The sequence below is a fragment of the Cryptotermes secundus genome, unplaced genomic scaffold (genome assembly GCF_002891405.2).
Source record: "Cryptotermes secundus unplaced genomic scaffold, Csec_1.0 scaffold1073, whole genome shotgun sequence".
Lineage (NCBI taxonomy): Eukaryota > Metazoa > Arthropoda > Insecta > Blattodea > Kalotermitidae > Cryptotermes > Cryptotermes secundus.
Genome location: NW_019723317.1, coordinates 8457 through 24005, shown reverse-complemented (window position 1 = coordinate 24005; position 15549 = coordinate 8457). Strand labels below are relative to the sequence as shown.

Sequence of the window (15549 nt, the reverse complement as noted above, 5' to 3'; positions counted from 1 at the left end):
CTCTTCCCTTTAGAAGACTACTCTCTTGCTATTCCTGCCATGCAATCTGGTGCCATCTGTGATACACAGATGTTCCATTCTGTCCTTCACGTATTCTCCCATTTTCCTATGTCTCAGCATCTCAAATGACTTATATTTTATCAGTCCATTGTGTATCTTAATATAGCCTTTTAAACTGTTTCCAATATATTTTTTGTGGTATCTGCTGCTGTTTCATCAGGATAAGTGGAAATGGACCTGATGCCTCTTTCATATAGCCTTACTTTCAGTGCTCTGTGTGCTTATATAGTTCACTAGAGCCAGGATAGGCCAGTCTGTGTAGCGATGGCTGGCATTCGATTCCTGGCACTAATAGCATAGCATCCAGACCAGCTCTGGGGCCCATCTGGCCTCCTTTCTAATGGGTACAAAGGCCAATTTCCCCACGTGTAAAGCAGTTCAGGCTTGAAACTGACCCCTCACTTCCATATAGTGTCTAGGTCATGAATGGTGGACCTATATCTCCATTCCCTTGTATGTCTTAATGTCACAGTGCTTAATTAATTGAGCACAGGGACAAATTTATCTTTATAGTTCACTACATAATTTGAGAAATCAGGTTGTGACAATATAATCCTTGAACCTGAGGTGAAGGAAAGTCACTTTCATGTTAGCTTAATTTAGGATTTAGTTCTTTAAAGTTTTTTGTGTCTGTTCATGTTCTATGACAAGCAGAAAATCATGTAGACAGATTGTAGTTGCGCCACAGTCATCCAGGACATCCCAGGGTGCCACCATGTCACTTCTTTTTTTAAAGAGACTAATATGAAATATGAAGTTCTTATAGATTGTTTAATTTCCAGCATCTGAAGTGGAAGCATCAGCTTGCTTAAGTATCCTTGTGAATTTCATGAGTTGGTTTTCACGCCATTCTGCATTTAAATATATAAAACTACTTTCATATAATGAAAACAGCTTCTTATTGTGATCTAAACCCACTTCTTTCAACTTGGAACTGTGTAATGGACTGTCCTAATACTTTCATTCTTAAGACTACATGCCTTTTTGTAGTCTAACGTGGACCAGTCAGTCAGTGGACATTGATTTTAAATGAACTTGAAGGTGTTGTTTATACTTATATATAATGTGTTACGCTACATATTTTATTATAGGTTGATGCAAGTTTAAACCGTGCTAAGAAGAAAGAAAGTCTCAATAAAACTGCCCTCAAAGTTCAACTGATGAGGCTGAAGGGGAAAGCATCAGGTTTCAAAGGGATACCGACCTCAGACAGAGTATATTTTTTAATTTATCCTCCATTAACAGTTCCTCAGAAGAGTAAGGCTGTTTTCATGGCAAGGCAGTGGCCCATAGGAAGGGTAATAGATTCAGCTGCAGATATTTGTGATATTCCGAACAGGAACAATCAGACAGCTGCGAGAAAGCTGCGGCTCTTCCACCAGCACGATGGGCAGATATTGTGTACAGAAATGGAAAGAAAACTGGAACAGCTGTTAAACGAAGGGACGGTGATGGATGGAGAGACATTAATTTTGGAATATGTAACAGAAACGGATCCCGATTCTTTTTGTCTCAAATGTTTGGACCGATACAAAGATTAATTTCTTATGTGAAATACTGGAACTTAATATCAGATATGAAGATTCATGTATTTTCAGCTAACTTTATATTTACATAATGAAAATAAAGCTTTCTTGTCTATCCACATGTTAATGTTGATTTTATTAAAGTAATCAGTTTGCCTAACTTATTTACATCAGAATAACAGCAACACCTCTTGATTTTTAAAATCAAAAGACCTACATTTGGTGAATGTATGTGCTGTTTCAGGTACAGAAATGATCAGCAACTGGTACACACATACCAACATCAACAAACATAGAATACTGATGTACTGGTGGGTAATGGTAACATTTCCATTTTGCTAGTTAAATTAAATGTATAATAATTATTCCATTAATACTTTGAATATACAGTCCATGCCCTATCACACAGTTTACATTACTGCCATTAACATATCCTTAGCTGTATGTTTCGGTGTAACTAAGATTATGTATAATGCCTTAAAAATAACTCCGTGGCCTGTAGTCTGCAAGCGGACTATACTGACCGAGTGACTGCCGCTTGGCAAAGATAGTGCCAACTTTAGTGGATAGAGGGTGTACGTGGTCAGCACAATGGATCCCCACGACCGTTAATCTCGGTTTTCTAGTCCAAAGCGGCTATTTCTTTCGAATAGCTCCTCAATTATCCTCATGAGGCTGAGTGGACCCCGTTCCAGACCCACTACTTCTCAGAAAATGTGGTAGCACCGGGAATCGAACCCAGACCTCTGAATCTGTAGCCAGGAACTCTGACCACTAGATCACAGAGGTGGTCGTATAATGCCTTACAAGAATTAAAATCTCATACATAAGGTAAGGCTAATTTAATATCATCTTTTAAACATTCAGTGTTGAAAAGAACAAGGTTTGTGTGCTCTGCTTGTAGTAGTCACATTTTTATGAAGTGAATCTCATAAAAGGAACAATGGGTAACAAACTGTAATGTGACTCGGCTTGCAAGTCTAGCAGCTAAACCTTATCTGTTACATATGTATCATATACAGTTCACAGCTGAAAATATTCTGTAACATTTATTAAATCATATGTAGGCTTCTTTGTATGCTGATGCAAAACACATATAATCTTATCATAAACTTAAACATCAGTGCACTGAAACCCTGCAAGTGATCTTGTAGGTATCTTCCCTCACACGTGACAGAGCAAAAATAAATCAATTAATANGCTCTGCTTGTAGTAGTCACATTTTTATGAAGTGAATCTCATAAAAGGAACAATGGGTAACAAACTGTAATGTGACTCGGCTTGCAAGTCTAGCAGCTAAACCTTATCTGTTACATATGTATCATATACAGTTCACAGCTGAAAATATTCTGTAACATTTATTAAATCATATGTAGGCTTCTTTGTATGCTGATGCAAAACACATATAATCTTATCATAAACTTAAACATCAGTGCACTGAAACCCTGCAAGTGATCTTGTAGGTATCTTCCCTCACACGTGACAGAGCAAAAATAAATCAATTAATAATGCCTGTATGGGCAATATCAACTCTTAATCATGGATATTAAAATTATCCGCAGAAATGAGGACTATATGTGGAGGCAGAAAGTTCTGCCACACTACTAAAAACACATTTTGAAACTGGGATACTTTTAGAAAATAATACATATATGTTACATACAGTACATTACCTTATACTTCTAACCGTCCATGCTAATGAAGGGGCAAAGGCAAATAAATAAAAAAATCAGATAATCTAAGATATTGTTGAATACAGATATTTTGACATATCCATAGGGTCTGAGTTAACTATCTTCAAAACTGTATGACTTACAGGACAAGTGTACTGACCACAAAATATGTTTCATTTTTCACTACAAATTTTGTTCTAAATATTATTCACACCAATAAATATTTAGCAAGCTATGCTCCATATATGGGCTGTGGCATAAGTAGGTTTTCATGTAAACGGTCATTAAAATTGTTTGATCTGATTCAAAATTGAAATGTCTTTGACAATTTGTCATAAAATTGTCCAGTATAAAATTTCATGAAAGTCTATTCAAATCACATTGGGGTCACCAATGTGGGATGTTATTGTATGTGGAGACAACCGCTTATTAAACTGCTATAATAATATTTATTGTAGTTATACAGAATATACAGATGAACTTATGTTTGAAGAATTTAAGGCTTCTGGTTGTTGTTAAGCAGAGTGAAGAATAATAACGCTTCTCTCTAATTCAAAGTCAAAGTTATGTTATGATTGATGGTCAGTCGGCCAATCTGTCTTGGAATAAAGCATCGATCTGGGGCTTAAGACCATATCTTTATTACTGTATGACACTTGCAGGGTTATGTGGGGCATTCTCTCTGAAGTCACAGTCAGCAGTAAACTTCTCTCTATCGCTATATCTTCCACATATGTACAAGTAACCTCGAGTCAGACCTATAGAAAACATGTCCGTTGCCTAACGACAGACACCCATTGTTGTCACATATTGCTTAGCAGTGAATGGTTCCTAGCCTGTGATTGGCTAGTACTTGACTCAAATGTGGGTGGTTCCCACAGTTCTAAAGTTGGTTCATGTATACAGACGATGGACAGGGTGAATTTAGAAAGTGCTCTGCTGGGTTGTGAACACATCTAAAATGAATAAATAGACAAGCCACAAATCATATATTCAGGAATATAGTGTACTCGTTATTTTATCATGTGCAACAGAAACTTGGAAGTAGATTAAGAGAAACATAATCAGATCACTGGCACTCTTAAGTTGGACTGTGATGTAAGTCCAAAATACCATTTCTGAGATCATGGAAGCACATAAAACTTCACGTTTTGACACTATTCTAAGATGTGCAGTAATCTAAAGCTGTACCAAAAGAGGAAACAGTGTACTTTATGTCTCACTGAACATTATGATATATGTTCACATATGATGCAGGAAGTGTCCTGCATTGTTCTGAATACATGCCTCAATCCTATTGACCATGTTTTGAGAGATATGAGTAAGAGTTACTGCCTTGATGCTACAAGGGTACAGTTTTAAATGGATCATCCTGTATAAACAAACAAAAAACATACACATACACACAAGTTCCTTAAATACATTCACTCTGCATTCCTACAAATCACATGCTACACAAGCATTCATGTTACACAAGAATTTCACAGCAACAATTTTAACTGAAGTCATATATAAATATACACTGCATCACTGCTGAATAAGCCACCTGCCCTTTTGCAAGCCAGTTGTTCCCATCATCAGGTCTGATAAGAAAATTACCTTCATTTACCTTCCTTCAATCCCAAAATTAGGCTAAGTAACATTAGTTCTAACCTGTTCTTATATTAACCTAGGAATCTTATAAATTACAGATAGCAGTCATAACTGAAAAGTAGGCTATGAACGTGGGGGGGCAAGCTGCCGGAACAAAACACGTGGGACAGGCATACAACACCTTGTGAGGTGAAATAGAATGCACCAAAATAACGTGTGTTTAATAGAAATTTTAATGGATTTTATCTTGTTTTACCTTGAAAAGAGATCTACGGCGTGTGATTTTAACACTGACTAACACAGTGTAGCAGTTTTAACGTAATTTAATAAAATATTTATAACATATCGAGTCACCTGAAGATAACCGTTTGGGGCCAAAACGTGTTGTGTCAAAGTGTAAAATGTTAAACTAAAATTAAGATTAAGTGGTGAATAAGCAAGCGTTGCAATACTGATGGACAATAAATACAAGGATGTTAAGTTAAACAACTGCAACAGGATGCTGAAATACAGAACTATTCTTGGAGGTTGAACATCATCATCTATCTCCCACCCCAGACATAGGTTAAGCGATATTAATTCAAGTCTACTCTTGGAGGGTGATCCATTCATTTATCCACTGTCAGTGAATTTGGTTAAGTGACATTACTCTTGGTCTGTTCTCTAACTGCTGCCACTGGTATGACCATATTCTTGTTTCTCCCTTATCTACAAATAATATCCACTTAAGAAGTTGGACTAGGCATATTCTAATCTTGCACTGGGAGGTGTTAAGTTTGTAATCTGTACAGACTAGCTACCCTGATTGAGGTTTTTTTTTTTTTTTTTTCTGTATTCAGTACACATGCTGAGAGAGCACTTTCAGAATGACCACGGCCACCCCAGAAACTCTTATCTAACTAACATTCATGATCAAATCCAGATCCATGGCTGAAAACAGTGTTATTGAATAACCTAAGATTCGATGATAACTGTGGTAGTAGTAGAAACTTCCAAAATGTTGATTTTTATTCAACAGTGATGTAATGCACATCTTGAAAAGACTTGGGATTACTGAACTTTAGGACCTCATCGATCACCTGATATCCTAAAGAACACAACATTTTGGAAACGGGATCTGTTCCCATCCTCAGGGCAGGAGGCAACGACTCTGTAGGGTCTGTTAGAAAGTGCAAACCTTAATGTTACCCCCTTATCTGAGGGCTGAAACAGACCCAGTTTCCCAAAACAGTGTGCGCCTCAGAATATTAGACAATGAACAAATTCCAAAAAACAAAGTAACACTGAGTGTTACGTACCACTGTCAGAACCTCTGAGAACAGAATCCTGAGAAGAATTCAGTAAAGCAGATACATATGTAATTTTTCTACAATTGCATGAAAGATTATTATAACCCTTTCACTACCAAATTTTCAAGGAACTATTAAGTCCTCACAACCACTGGTTCTCTCTTCTCTTTTCAGGTACTACATGGGTACATCCAACCAGATTCAATTTTACATGAACAGGTAGGCTGTATCTTCAATTTGTATGAAACATGATGTTCCCACAGCAGAGAATATTAAGATTTCAGTCTTTTAGGTTGTGACACCCATGTAATCTGACAGACAGGTAGCAGTGTTTTTAAGGAACCTACCCTGAGGATGGAGGCAAGGTTTCTTCAAAACACTTGTACCCAAAGGAAACAACGTGAATACAACAGAAGTAAATTAAAGACTTGGCCACGCCGTACCTCAAGCATTTAGTCGCTGGCTTCCCACTGCGGCGGCCCCCACCGCAGCGGCCCAGGTTCGATCCCGGGTCTGGTCAAGTGGGATTTGTGGTGGACAAAGTGGCGTTGGGGCAGGTTTTCTCCGAGTACTTCGGTTTCCCCTGCCAATCTTCATTCCACCAAATTCTCCATCATAATCACCCAGGGCAGGTACAATAGGCCAATCAGTGGCCAACGTGCCGAGTGGACCCAGGTGGACTCCACCCCATACCATGCGAATTAAAAAAAAATTAAAAGACTTGATTCTCTAACTCCATGGAGTTGAGTCCTTCCTCAGAAACTGCCGGTCACTCAGCTACTTAAGAATTTCCCAACATTTTATGGAACCTGAAGGTATGTTACTGTGCTGACTGGTCCCTATCCTGAGCCAGAAGAACAAATACCCAACAAATACATTCAGATTAGCAGTGAAAGGGTTACAATTTTAGGAAGAAACAATATATTACACTATACATACTGCATGTGACTACAGTTCCGTCGGAATTCATTTGAACAGTAGCCTGTGGTGCTGACTGGCGTGTATTTGAAGCCATTCTCATTACTTCTCTGCTGTTTATGCACAGGCTTATTATGAAGTACTGCTTCAGTGATAATTGTAGTATCATGTTGGGAATGTGGTGGGGGGCAGTTTCTTTTGCAGCGTTGTTTCCACTGGCAGCACACCCAAACCATCATTGGTACTAATATGAGAGCAGCAGGGATGAGGAACAGCAGTGGAAGAGATGACGACGGCACACTCTCTGAGGTTCCATGTTGTATGAAGAAACAAACAGAGGAAAGGTGTACTGTGATGGGATACACATATTTACTGTATCCACTTTTCATCATTTTGCATGCATTATTAACCTCAGTATTCATTTATAGTTTGGGACATTCAACTGCCCTTAACTGCATATTCAATATATTCACAGCTACTCTTCATATCTGGAGGCTATCTCCTCCATCCATAACCTGAGGATACACCATGCCATTGTGACAAGGTGCCAACTTAACACGCAGGTTTAATATTCAAGGACAGAAATTACATGCCAGATACAAAATATATTCAGCATAAGTGGGTATAATTTCTTACCTTCTGTTGTATGTGTTAGGACTGTCAAGTATGCACCTCTGTAATCAAATCCTTTGCCATTGACTGCCAGACATGTGTAGTACCCGCTGTCACGTTTGGAGCTCCGAGGTAGGATTAACTTACTTAGGTAAACTTCGCCTGGCAAATGCCGTTCTCCACTTGAATTCATGAGCTGAAAACACAGTACAAGTCAAACTGCCTGAGAGAATGCAACACTACAATGGTCATTACACCTTTCCTAATAACACTGTCCCCGCTAAGCAGTGGGTTCATGAACGACAAGGTGCACAATCATGTCATCGTGCAGTTATTCGTCTTCTGTTTTAGTCCTTACTTTTCCTCTACTTTTAATGCCGTGGAACAATTGGTTGAGGCACTATGCTACAAGCCAGAAGGTGGCGGGTTGGGTTTCTGATGAGGTCATTGGATTTTTCAATTGACCTAGTCTTTCTAGCTGCACTATTCTCTGGGGTTGACACAGCCTCATAACAGAAATGAGTACCAGGAAACTTCCTGGGGGTAAAGGATGGGCCGCATATAAGGCTGACAACCTCACCACCATCTCTGAGCCGACTGTATAGAAAATGTGGAAGCCTTGATGATGTCTCACAACTTTATGGGTGTCCATGGCCTGCTACAGGGACAGCTTTAAGTGACCATGAATGTCACAATTTTTTCTAGGGGGCCAGACAGTTTCCCAAGGAGCAGCAGCTAGAAAATAATCTTATAAACTTAGGTTTAAACCATTCAAGACTACTTTTACTGAGCAACCCAGATTATTCTGACAATTTTTTGGGGGGTATTTTTTAATCTTTTTTTTTTCCCCCNCCCCCAATTTTAATTTTCTCCAAAATGGAGGGGGGGGGGCAGATATCTTCCCCCATTTCTGAATATAAAAGGTGCATCTGATGGGAACTGCACTGAGCATGGAGGGGGAAATGACGTGACTAAGTAAAAATTGTGGGGCTAATTGGGAAATTTCCTGTGCAGCTCACTGGGCATGTGGGGAAGAATCTACCATTGTCATTGATGGGGCACTGATGCTCATCATGACAACAAAATACAACTGTGGATATCTGAAAAAATGCAGATAATGAAAGTGCATTTAATAAGTCACCTAAAGTGTGGACACTTCCTCTTTAGCAAGTGAACCAAGTGCTACTCACCTCATATGTGTCATTTAGCAAAGGTATTAGGACATCATTAGAAGTTCTGCCATCTGTCCGTCGAAGCCAATACAAATTTGGACGAACTTTACTGTGAACACGACACTGGAAAACAGCAGGTTTCCCTTTCTGAACAGTCACATTGCTTGGCTGTTCTTCCAGGATTTCTGGAGCACCAAGCATTTCTGAAAAGGTCATTCCATACTAAGATTAATAAAGTGCTCAAGAAATCCAGTTTGGATTTGTTAACTATTTAACAAAATCCACTGATCCATATTCCCATAGTCTGCTTTATACAAATATTATTACTGGATATGTTTAATGACTGTACTTTAAATTTTAAAATTTCTATAAAAAAATAATCCATCCAGGTTTATTTTTATATACTAATTATAAAATTTAAAAACTGCATAATGAGCAGTTTCATAACCTGTATTCTTCTCCAAGTATGATTAGAATGAGCAAGTCAAGGAGGATAAGGTGGGAAGGGCATGTAGCATGAATTGGGGAGGAGAGGAATGCATATAGGCTATTGGTGGGAAAGTCAGAAGGAAAGAGATCACTGGGAAGACTAAGGCATGGGTGGATGGACAATATTAAAATGGATCTTAGAGAGATAGCATGGGATGGGATGGATTGGATTGATCTGGCTCAGGATAGGGACGGGTGGAGGGCTCTTATGAATGTGGTAATGAACCTTCAGGTTCCGTAAAATGCTGGGAAATTCTTGAGTAGCTGCAGAATTGGTGGCTGATCAAGAAGGGCTCAGCTCCATTATTGAGTGAGTAAGTAAGTAAGTATATAAAAATAATGATTTCCTTAATAACGCTTTATACCTCAAATGTGGCAATGAATAAATTTTCTATGAAACAGACCACATCCAAAAATTTACTGTTAATTTATCCACCTTTACAGCTTGCTGGTGTGCATTAGTTGTTTACTGACATGTGTGGGTGTATCTGGTGAAAACATGCACTGGTTTTTATCAAGTTCTTACAGAAATGCTGTATATACTAGTGTCAGTACACTTCCCAGTATCCATGTGTAGGTTCTGTACTTATGAATTATGCTTCCATCTCCCCCTACCCATCCTTTCGTGTTTCTACCATCTGTTCATATTATACGACTCATTACTGAAGTATGCAATGAATTATATGTGGACACAAGCGTACACTGTCCTACCAATCATGATACTACACTACAGCACTTCTACTCCACTAAAATTATAATCAGTGACTATAAAACACAGATTTTTCTTGAGCAGTGATACTTGCTTGACTATCCACGAAATTGTACGCTTTTATGGAGCCCAGTAGTTCCTCACCATGTTCATAAAAGTTCATCAATGCATCCCTTCCTAGCTGGTTTGATTAATTTCACATCTTCACACCTGATTTCTCCAAGATAAATTTTAATATTTTCCACATCCCTGGAAATTTACCATAAAATTTGACACAATAACTTTGTGTGCATTTACTGTTTCCTGAACATATGTTACATGCCACATTCATCACATTATATTTGATCAAAAATATTCTAATAATAAGATATTTAGAGTATAAATTGAGGGGCTCCTCATCATGTAATGAATTCTATTTCTTTGACACTTCATTGTTCTTAACTTTAAGTTCACTTACCTACAATTTCCAGTTCATAAGTCTGAGTGACTCTGAAATTCTTTGATGTCTTGTTTCGATGAGACATGGAACAGCGATACAGCCCATTGTCTCCCTCTGTGGTTATGTTCAGAACTAAAGTGGCTTGACATGGGTTATTGTCATTTCCACATATGGCTGTCCACGAATCATTACTTGATAAGGACTGACATGGTGTGGAATTGTACCCAGACCCACATCTCTGAAATGATTGGACAAACTTCAATTTGAAAGCCACAATACTTGCATTTACTAAATAAAACAAATCAACGTTTATTCTATAATGGATGTACTGGAAGAACATTAAAAATCTCTGCATTTTGTACTGTACAGTGTATTTAGGTGTTCCTTTTGTTTTTCAAAATAAAAAGTGATTCTTTCCCTAAACAATGTTCTCCTCAGGTGGTTACTTCATGATGTCAGTAACTAGACTATACACCACTAAATGGTGAGATGATTGATGAATGATAAATTGGAAAGGATTTTGAATGAAGTGGGGCACACGATAACATAGTTGGCTGAGGCACTATGCTACAAGTCGGAAGGTCATGGGTTTGAGAACTGATGAGGTGGAATTTTTCAATTGATCTAATCCTTACAGCCGCAGAATGGCCCTGGGGTCGACTCAGCCTCTAACAGAAATGAGTACCAGGTATCTTCCTGGGGGTAAAGGGCGGCCGGCACATAAGGCTGAAAACCTTACAGCCATCTGTGTGCTGATTGTCTAGAAGATGTGGGAGCCTCAACATCTCACAACCCTATGGGCCTTCATGGCTTGTTACGGGGACACCTTTACTTTTTTTTAAAGAAGCTGTTATGTCATTGAGGTATTCACAAAAAAAACTCAGTCGGGATAGCCAGTATCCCAGACAAGATTCAAACTGAGTACCTTCTGAATATGAGTCCAAAATATTATCGCTATGCCAACCCTCTATGTCCTAACTAACAATGACTGACTGGTATTTGTAACTGAGACAGAGTGTCTTCTGTGAGGTAGAATTACCATCTTCTGGGACATGACCTCATGTAGTATGGTAGATGTTTACTGACGTACTTAGGACCTGAACATACACATCCTTGATACAAGTCAAAAGTGCTAGTGCTAGCCTGAGTTTGCAAAGCAGGTAGGCACATTGGTGACAGATTGGGGCTTCTGCCCTCCACCAAGTCGTTTAAAAATATTATTATTTAAAAATGAAGGAGATCTACCAATAATTAATATAACAAATGAAAACTATTCTTCTACCCCATAGAGACCAGCAACTCTACGGCGGTATGTCTACAATGTTCTTAAACAGCTACAGCGTAAGTCAATTATGAAAATATTCTGGCCGCCCCTTCCCCAGAAAAATCCCGCGTGCGTACATAAGTAGGAATTGACATTTTGAATATTATTTCAATGATTTCCATGCTTCCAAGGGTTAAACCTGAATGTTGGTGTGAGCAGCTGGACTTCAGTATGACACAATTTACCTTGTAATGCCACACAACATCATGGGATTTGCAATGCTCTTGATATGAAAACCCTTGCCTTCCCTTACTGCAACACCGAAGACGTACTTCGCTTCCAACAGGCTCCACGAGTCTGACTGGTGAAGGCACAGTGACCACAGGGCGATCTAGGAACTCTCAAATAAAAGCAAACAAGTTCATATGTTAAGTCAAGTCTCTAAGCAAACGTCAGAGATATATTATGCTTATCACAACTGATCAGTTCACATGCGCAATCTTACATGTAACTTCCTAAGTTTTTGTGTAATTGATGGATTAGACCCTCTGGCATGTTCCCATCTGAAAACTACGAAAAGACAGTCTATAGGATTCCTTGGACTGGGGATCAGCCCATCGCAAGGCCGCTATCCACGAAGAACAACACGAACATAGAAACAATAGAGATATACATCCATGTCTAGAGTGGGATACGAACCGTGGATACCAGTGTTTAAGCGGGCGAACACATTTGTAACTTAGACCGCATGGCAACTGTGATCGGCCTTTCTTAAATCCATAAAGTTGAATTTGGCTGAATTTAAGAACCCTTTGACTTTAATAACTTCTTACTGATGTTCAGTCAATCACAGAACTAGTTTTTTTATTGCTAGTGGAGTGGGACTAAGCCCTTTGTACTGCTGCCACTTCTGGCCTATTGTACCAGCCCCAGATGATAGGTGAGGGTGATTGTGGAGCAATTGGTGGAATGAAGATTGGCAGGGGAAACTGAAGTACTCGGAGAAAACCTGCCTCAAAGCCACTTTGTCCACCACAAATCCCACTTGACCAGACCCGGGATCGAACCCGGGCCGCCGCGGTGGGAAGCCAGCGACTAACTGTTTGAGCTATGACGCGGCCTATTCACAGAACTAACGAGTCTAGCGAGTTCACTCTCAAGTTACTACTTATCTCCAAAATCGTAAGAAGCGTATGGAATATACAACGTGTGCTTCTTTCTTTCTTTCTTTCTTTCTTTCTTTCTTTTTTTTTTCACCATTAAAAACACATGTCGCTCAGATATATATTCAGCTAGTTACGCTCAAATTGAAAGCAGAAACGCATATATATCTTCATGTGAAGTATCCATTACACTTATCTAATTTTAAGCCAAATTGGAAAGTGATGACGAATTTTAGTAAACCTTCCGAACATAAAATTTCACTTAAATCTGTTCAGCTGTTCTCGAATTGTTATTTGCAGAAGGACAGATATACGTGACGAACAGGAATCATATTCAAAATCATTAAAACAACTATCCAGAATTTTAGTGTTTTAATTAATCCGCTACATGTTTCGATCCTACTATTGGGTCATCTTCAGGTAGTACAATATTTAACTATAAACTGTGGATTAAATAAGACACGTAAAATCGGAAGCATAGTTGCTTGAGGCACTGTGCTACAAACCGGAAGGTCGCGGGTTCAAGTCCCGATGAGGTCATTGGATCTTTTTTAAATTGACCTAATCTTTCCAGCTGCAATATGACCCCGGGGTCGACTCAGCCTCTAACATAAATGAGTACCTGGAATATTCTTGGGGATTAAAGCGCGGCCGACGCGTAGGACTGACAACCTTACCGCCATCTATGAGCCGACTGTCTAGAAAATGTGGGAACCTCAACATCTCATAACCCTATGGGCCTCCACGGCCTCTTACGGGGATACCTTTACTTTTTTTTAAAGAGCAGATAGTTGTGTTGAGTAGTTTCAATGGGATGTCTACTTGTAAAAACACAGCAGGATGAAGAAACCAAAGTGACACGCCGAATAAAGTGATTTTTTTGCAATTTGTTGTTACAAATGGATCAAGAATGATATAGGCCCAATTATGAACAAGACAATACAACCTAGTTCACGTGGATTAATTCGTGTAAAGAGTTCACCTACAGTATGAAGCCGGGTACCTTCCACCTTGTGTACCCAACCTTACACAAAGTCTGATTTCCCACTCGTGCATGAATACTGAATACTTTGGAAACATAATTCAGTGACTTCATAACTTTGAGGCGCAATCTTTATCATGAGTATGACACGCTGCACCAAATATGGATCCATATTAGCAGTTCAATTACCCTTGACGTATTCACGTACCACTGCCTGATGATGGTCCCATGAGGACCGAAACATGTAGCAGGAAATAAATTTCAGTCTGTAAAATACTGATAGTTGATTAGAGCCGGGGTAGCGCAGCCGGTATAGCGACTGCCTTCGGACTGGACGACCAAGGGGTCGGAGTTCAAGTTTCGGTAGGGTCAGAATTTTCTCTTCTACATATCGTCCAGACCGGCTCTGGGGCCCACCCAGCCTCCTATACAATGGGTACCGGGGGTTCTTTCCCCGGAGGTAAAGCGGCAGAGGGTCACGGTAGCCGAGCAGTCTAAGGCATGCACTGTCTTCGCTCGCTTGGAAGCCGGGATCGTGGGTTCGAATCCCACTCAGGGCATGAATGTTTGTGTGCGTTTTTCTGTGTTTGTCTACAGGTAGAGGCCTTGTGACGAGCTGATCACTCGCCCAAGGAGTCCTACCGTATGTGTAAGATCTAGAAAAACCGAAGTGAACGGAGTTCATGGAGGTAGGCCTAGGCCCACTGGGGCTGTAGTGTCAAAGATAAAAGNGCTCTCAGCTGAGAGGTACAGCGAGGTACAGTGCTTGGACCTGCCAGAAGACCACACTTTTCTTGGGCCATTATCTCCGTAACCGTTCAACTTTGGACATAGGTGTTTTGGGTTATATCGGCATACTTTAACATAAGGAACACCCTCCCGAAGTTTGGCACATTCCTCCTGGGACACCCTGTATATGTTTGACACACAACAGAACGCAAATTGCGAAGAATGTTCTGAAGGTTTAGTTCACCATCAAAACCTGGGGACGATACCTGGGATTCCCACACAGATGATTATGACGATTAGTGTCTTCTGGGTTGTGACGCCGTGTAGATTGTTATCAACACTCTTGATGAACCTGTTGCCTCCATCTTCAAGTCTGTTGATTTCCCCCCACCCCAACGCGTCACTGAATTAAATATTTGTTTTGAGAGACTTCTGTTTCGTTTCCAGATACCGACTATGTAATGAGCACGGTTATGTACATATAACTCCAGTTATCTTACATCACACACAAATAATCACTTGATAAACTGAAAGTGCAACTTGACGTCGATAATACGCCTTCTGTTGCAGATAACAGAGGATACTGTTGCTTCCAACTTCTTGGCAGAGACGGGTGATTAAATCTACGCAGTGACAACACAGCATTCAGCTACTATTCATTTTCTCGTGCCCTGCTTCAAAGTGTGTAAATTCAATGTTCGGGGTTTATTTTGTTATTGTAGAAAGAATTAGTGTAAATATAAACAAGTCCTAGGCAATGGCCATCCGGCCGTCTGTAGCACATTCTTATAAACATCTTGTTCTATCATAGCGGTAACCCCGCGATTCTTAATGTAGATCTTAACTTAAATATGAGAGTACACTATTCATAATCAGTAAAATTACTTCTTTTACTTTTCTTACATATCTATATTATATAAATGTAGGAATG

General features: G+C 39.5%; 2 protein-coding genes across 2 annotated transcripts in view; one reads left to right on the top strand and one right to left on the bottom strand.

The window, feature by feature from the left end:
- Positions 1–2144, top strand: part of LOC111861855 — a 4409-nt gene extending 2265 nt beyond the window's left edge. Inside the window, exon 3 of the mRNA XM_023846779.2 lies at positions 1831–2144. Coding sequence (XP_023702547.2) covers positions 1831–1842 — 12 coding nt within the window. The 3' untranslated portion in view covers positions 1843–2144. The remainder of the gene's footprint in view (positions 1–1830) is intronic.
- A 662-nt stretch (positions 2145–2806) lies between these two features.
- LOC111861854 (fibroblast growth factor receptor-like 1) overlaps positions 2807–15549 on the bottom strand; it is a gene marked incomplete at its 5' end in the record, with an annotated part of 13970 nt that continues 1227 nt past the window's right edge. The window contains 6 exon segments of the mRNA XM_023846775.2: positions 2807–4631; positions 7081–7363; positions 7696–7867; positions 8862–9046; positions 10499–10718; positions 11990–12144. Coding sequence (XP_023702543.1) covers positions 4502–4631; positions 7081–7363; positions 7696–7867; positions 8862–9046; positions 10499–10718; positions 11990–12144 — 1145 coding nt within the window. The 3' untranslated portion in view covers positions 2807–4501.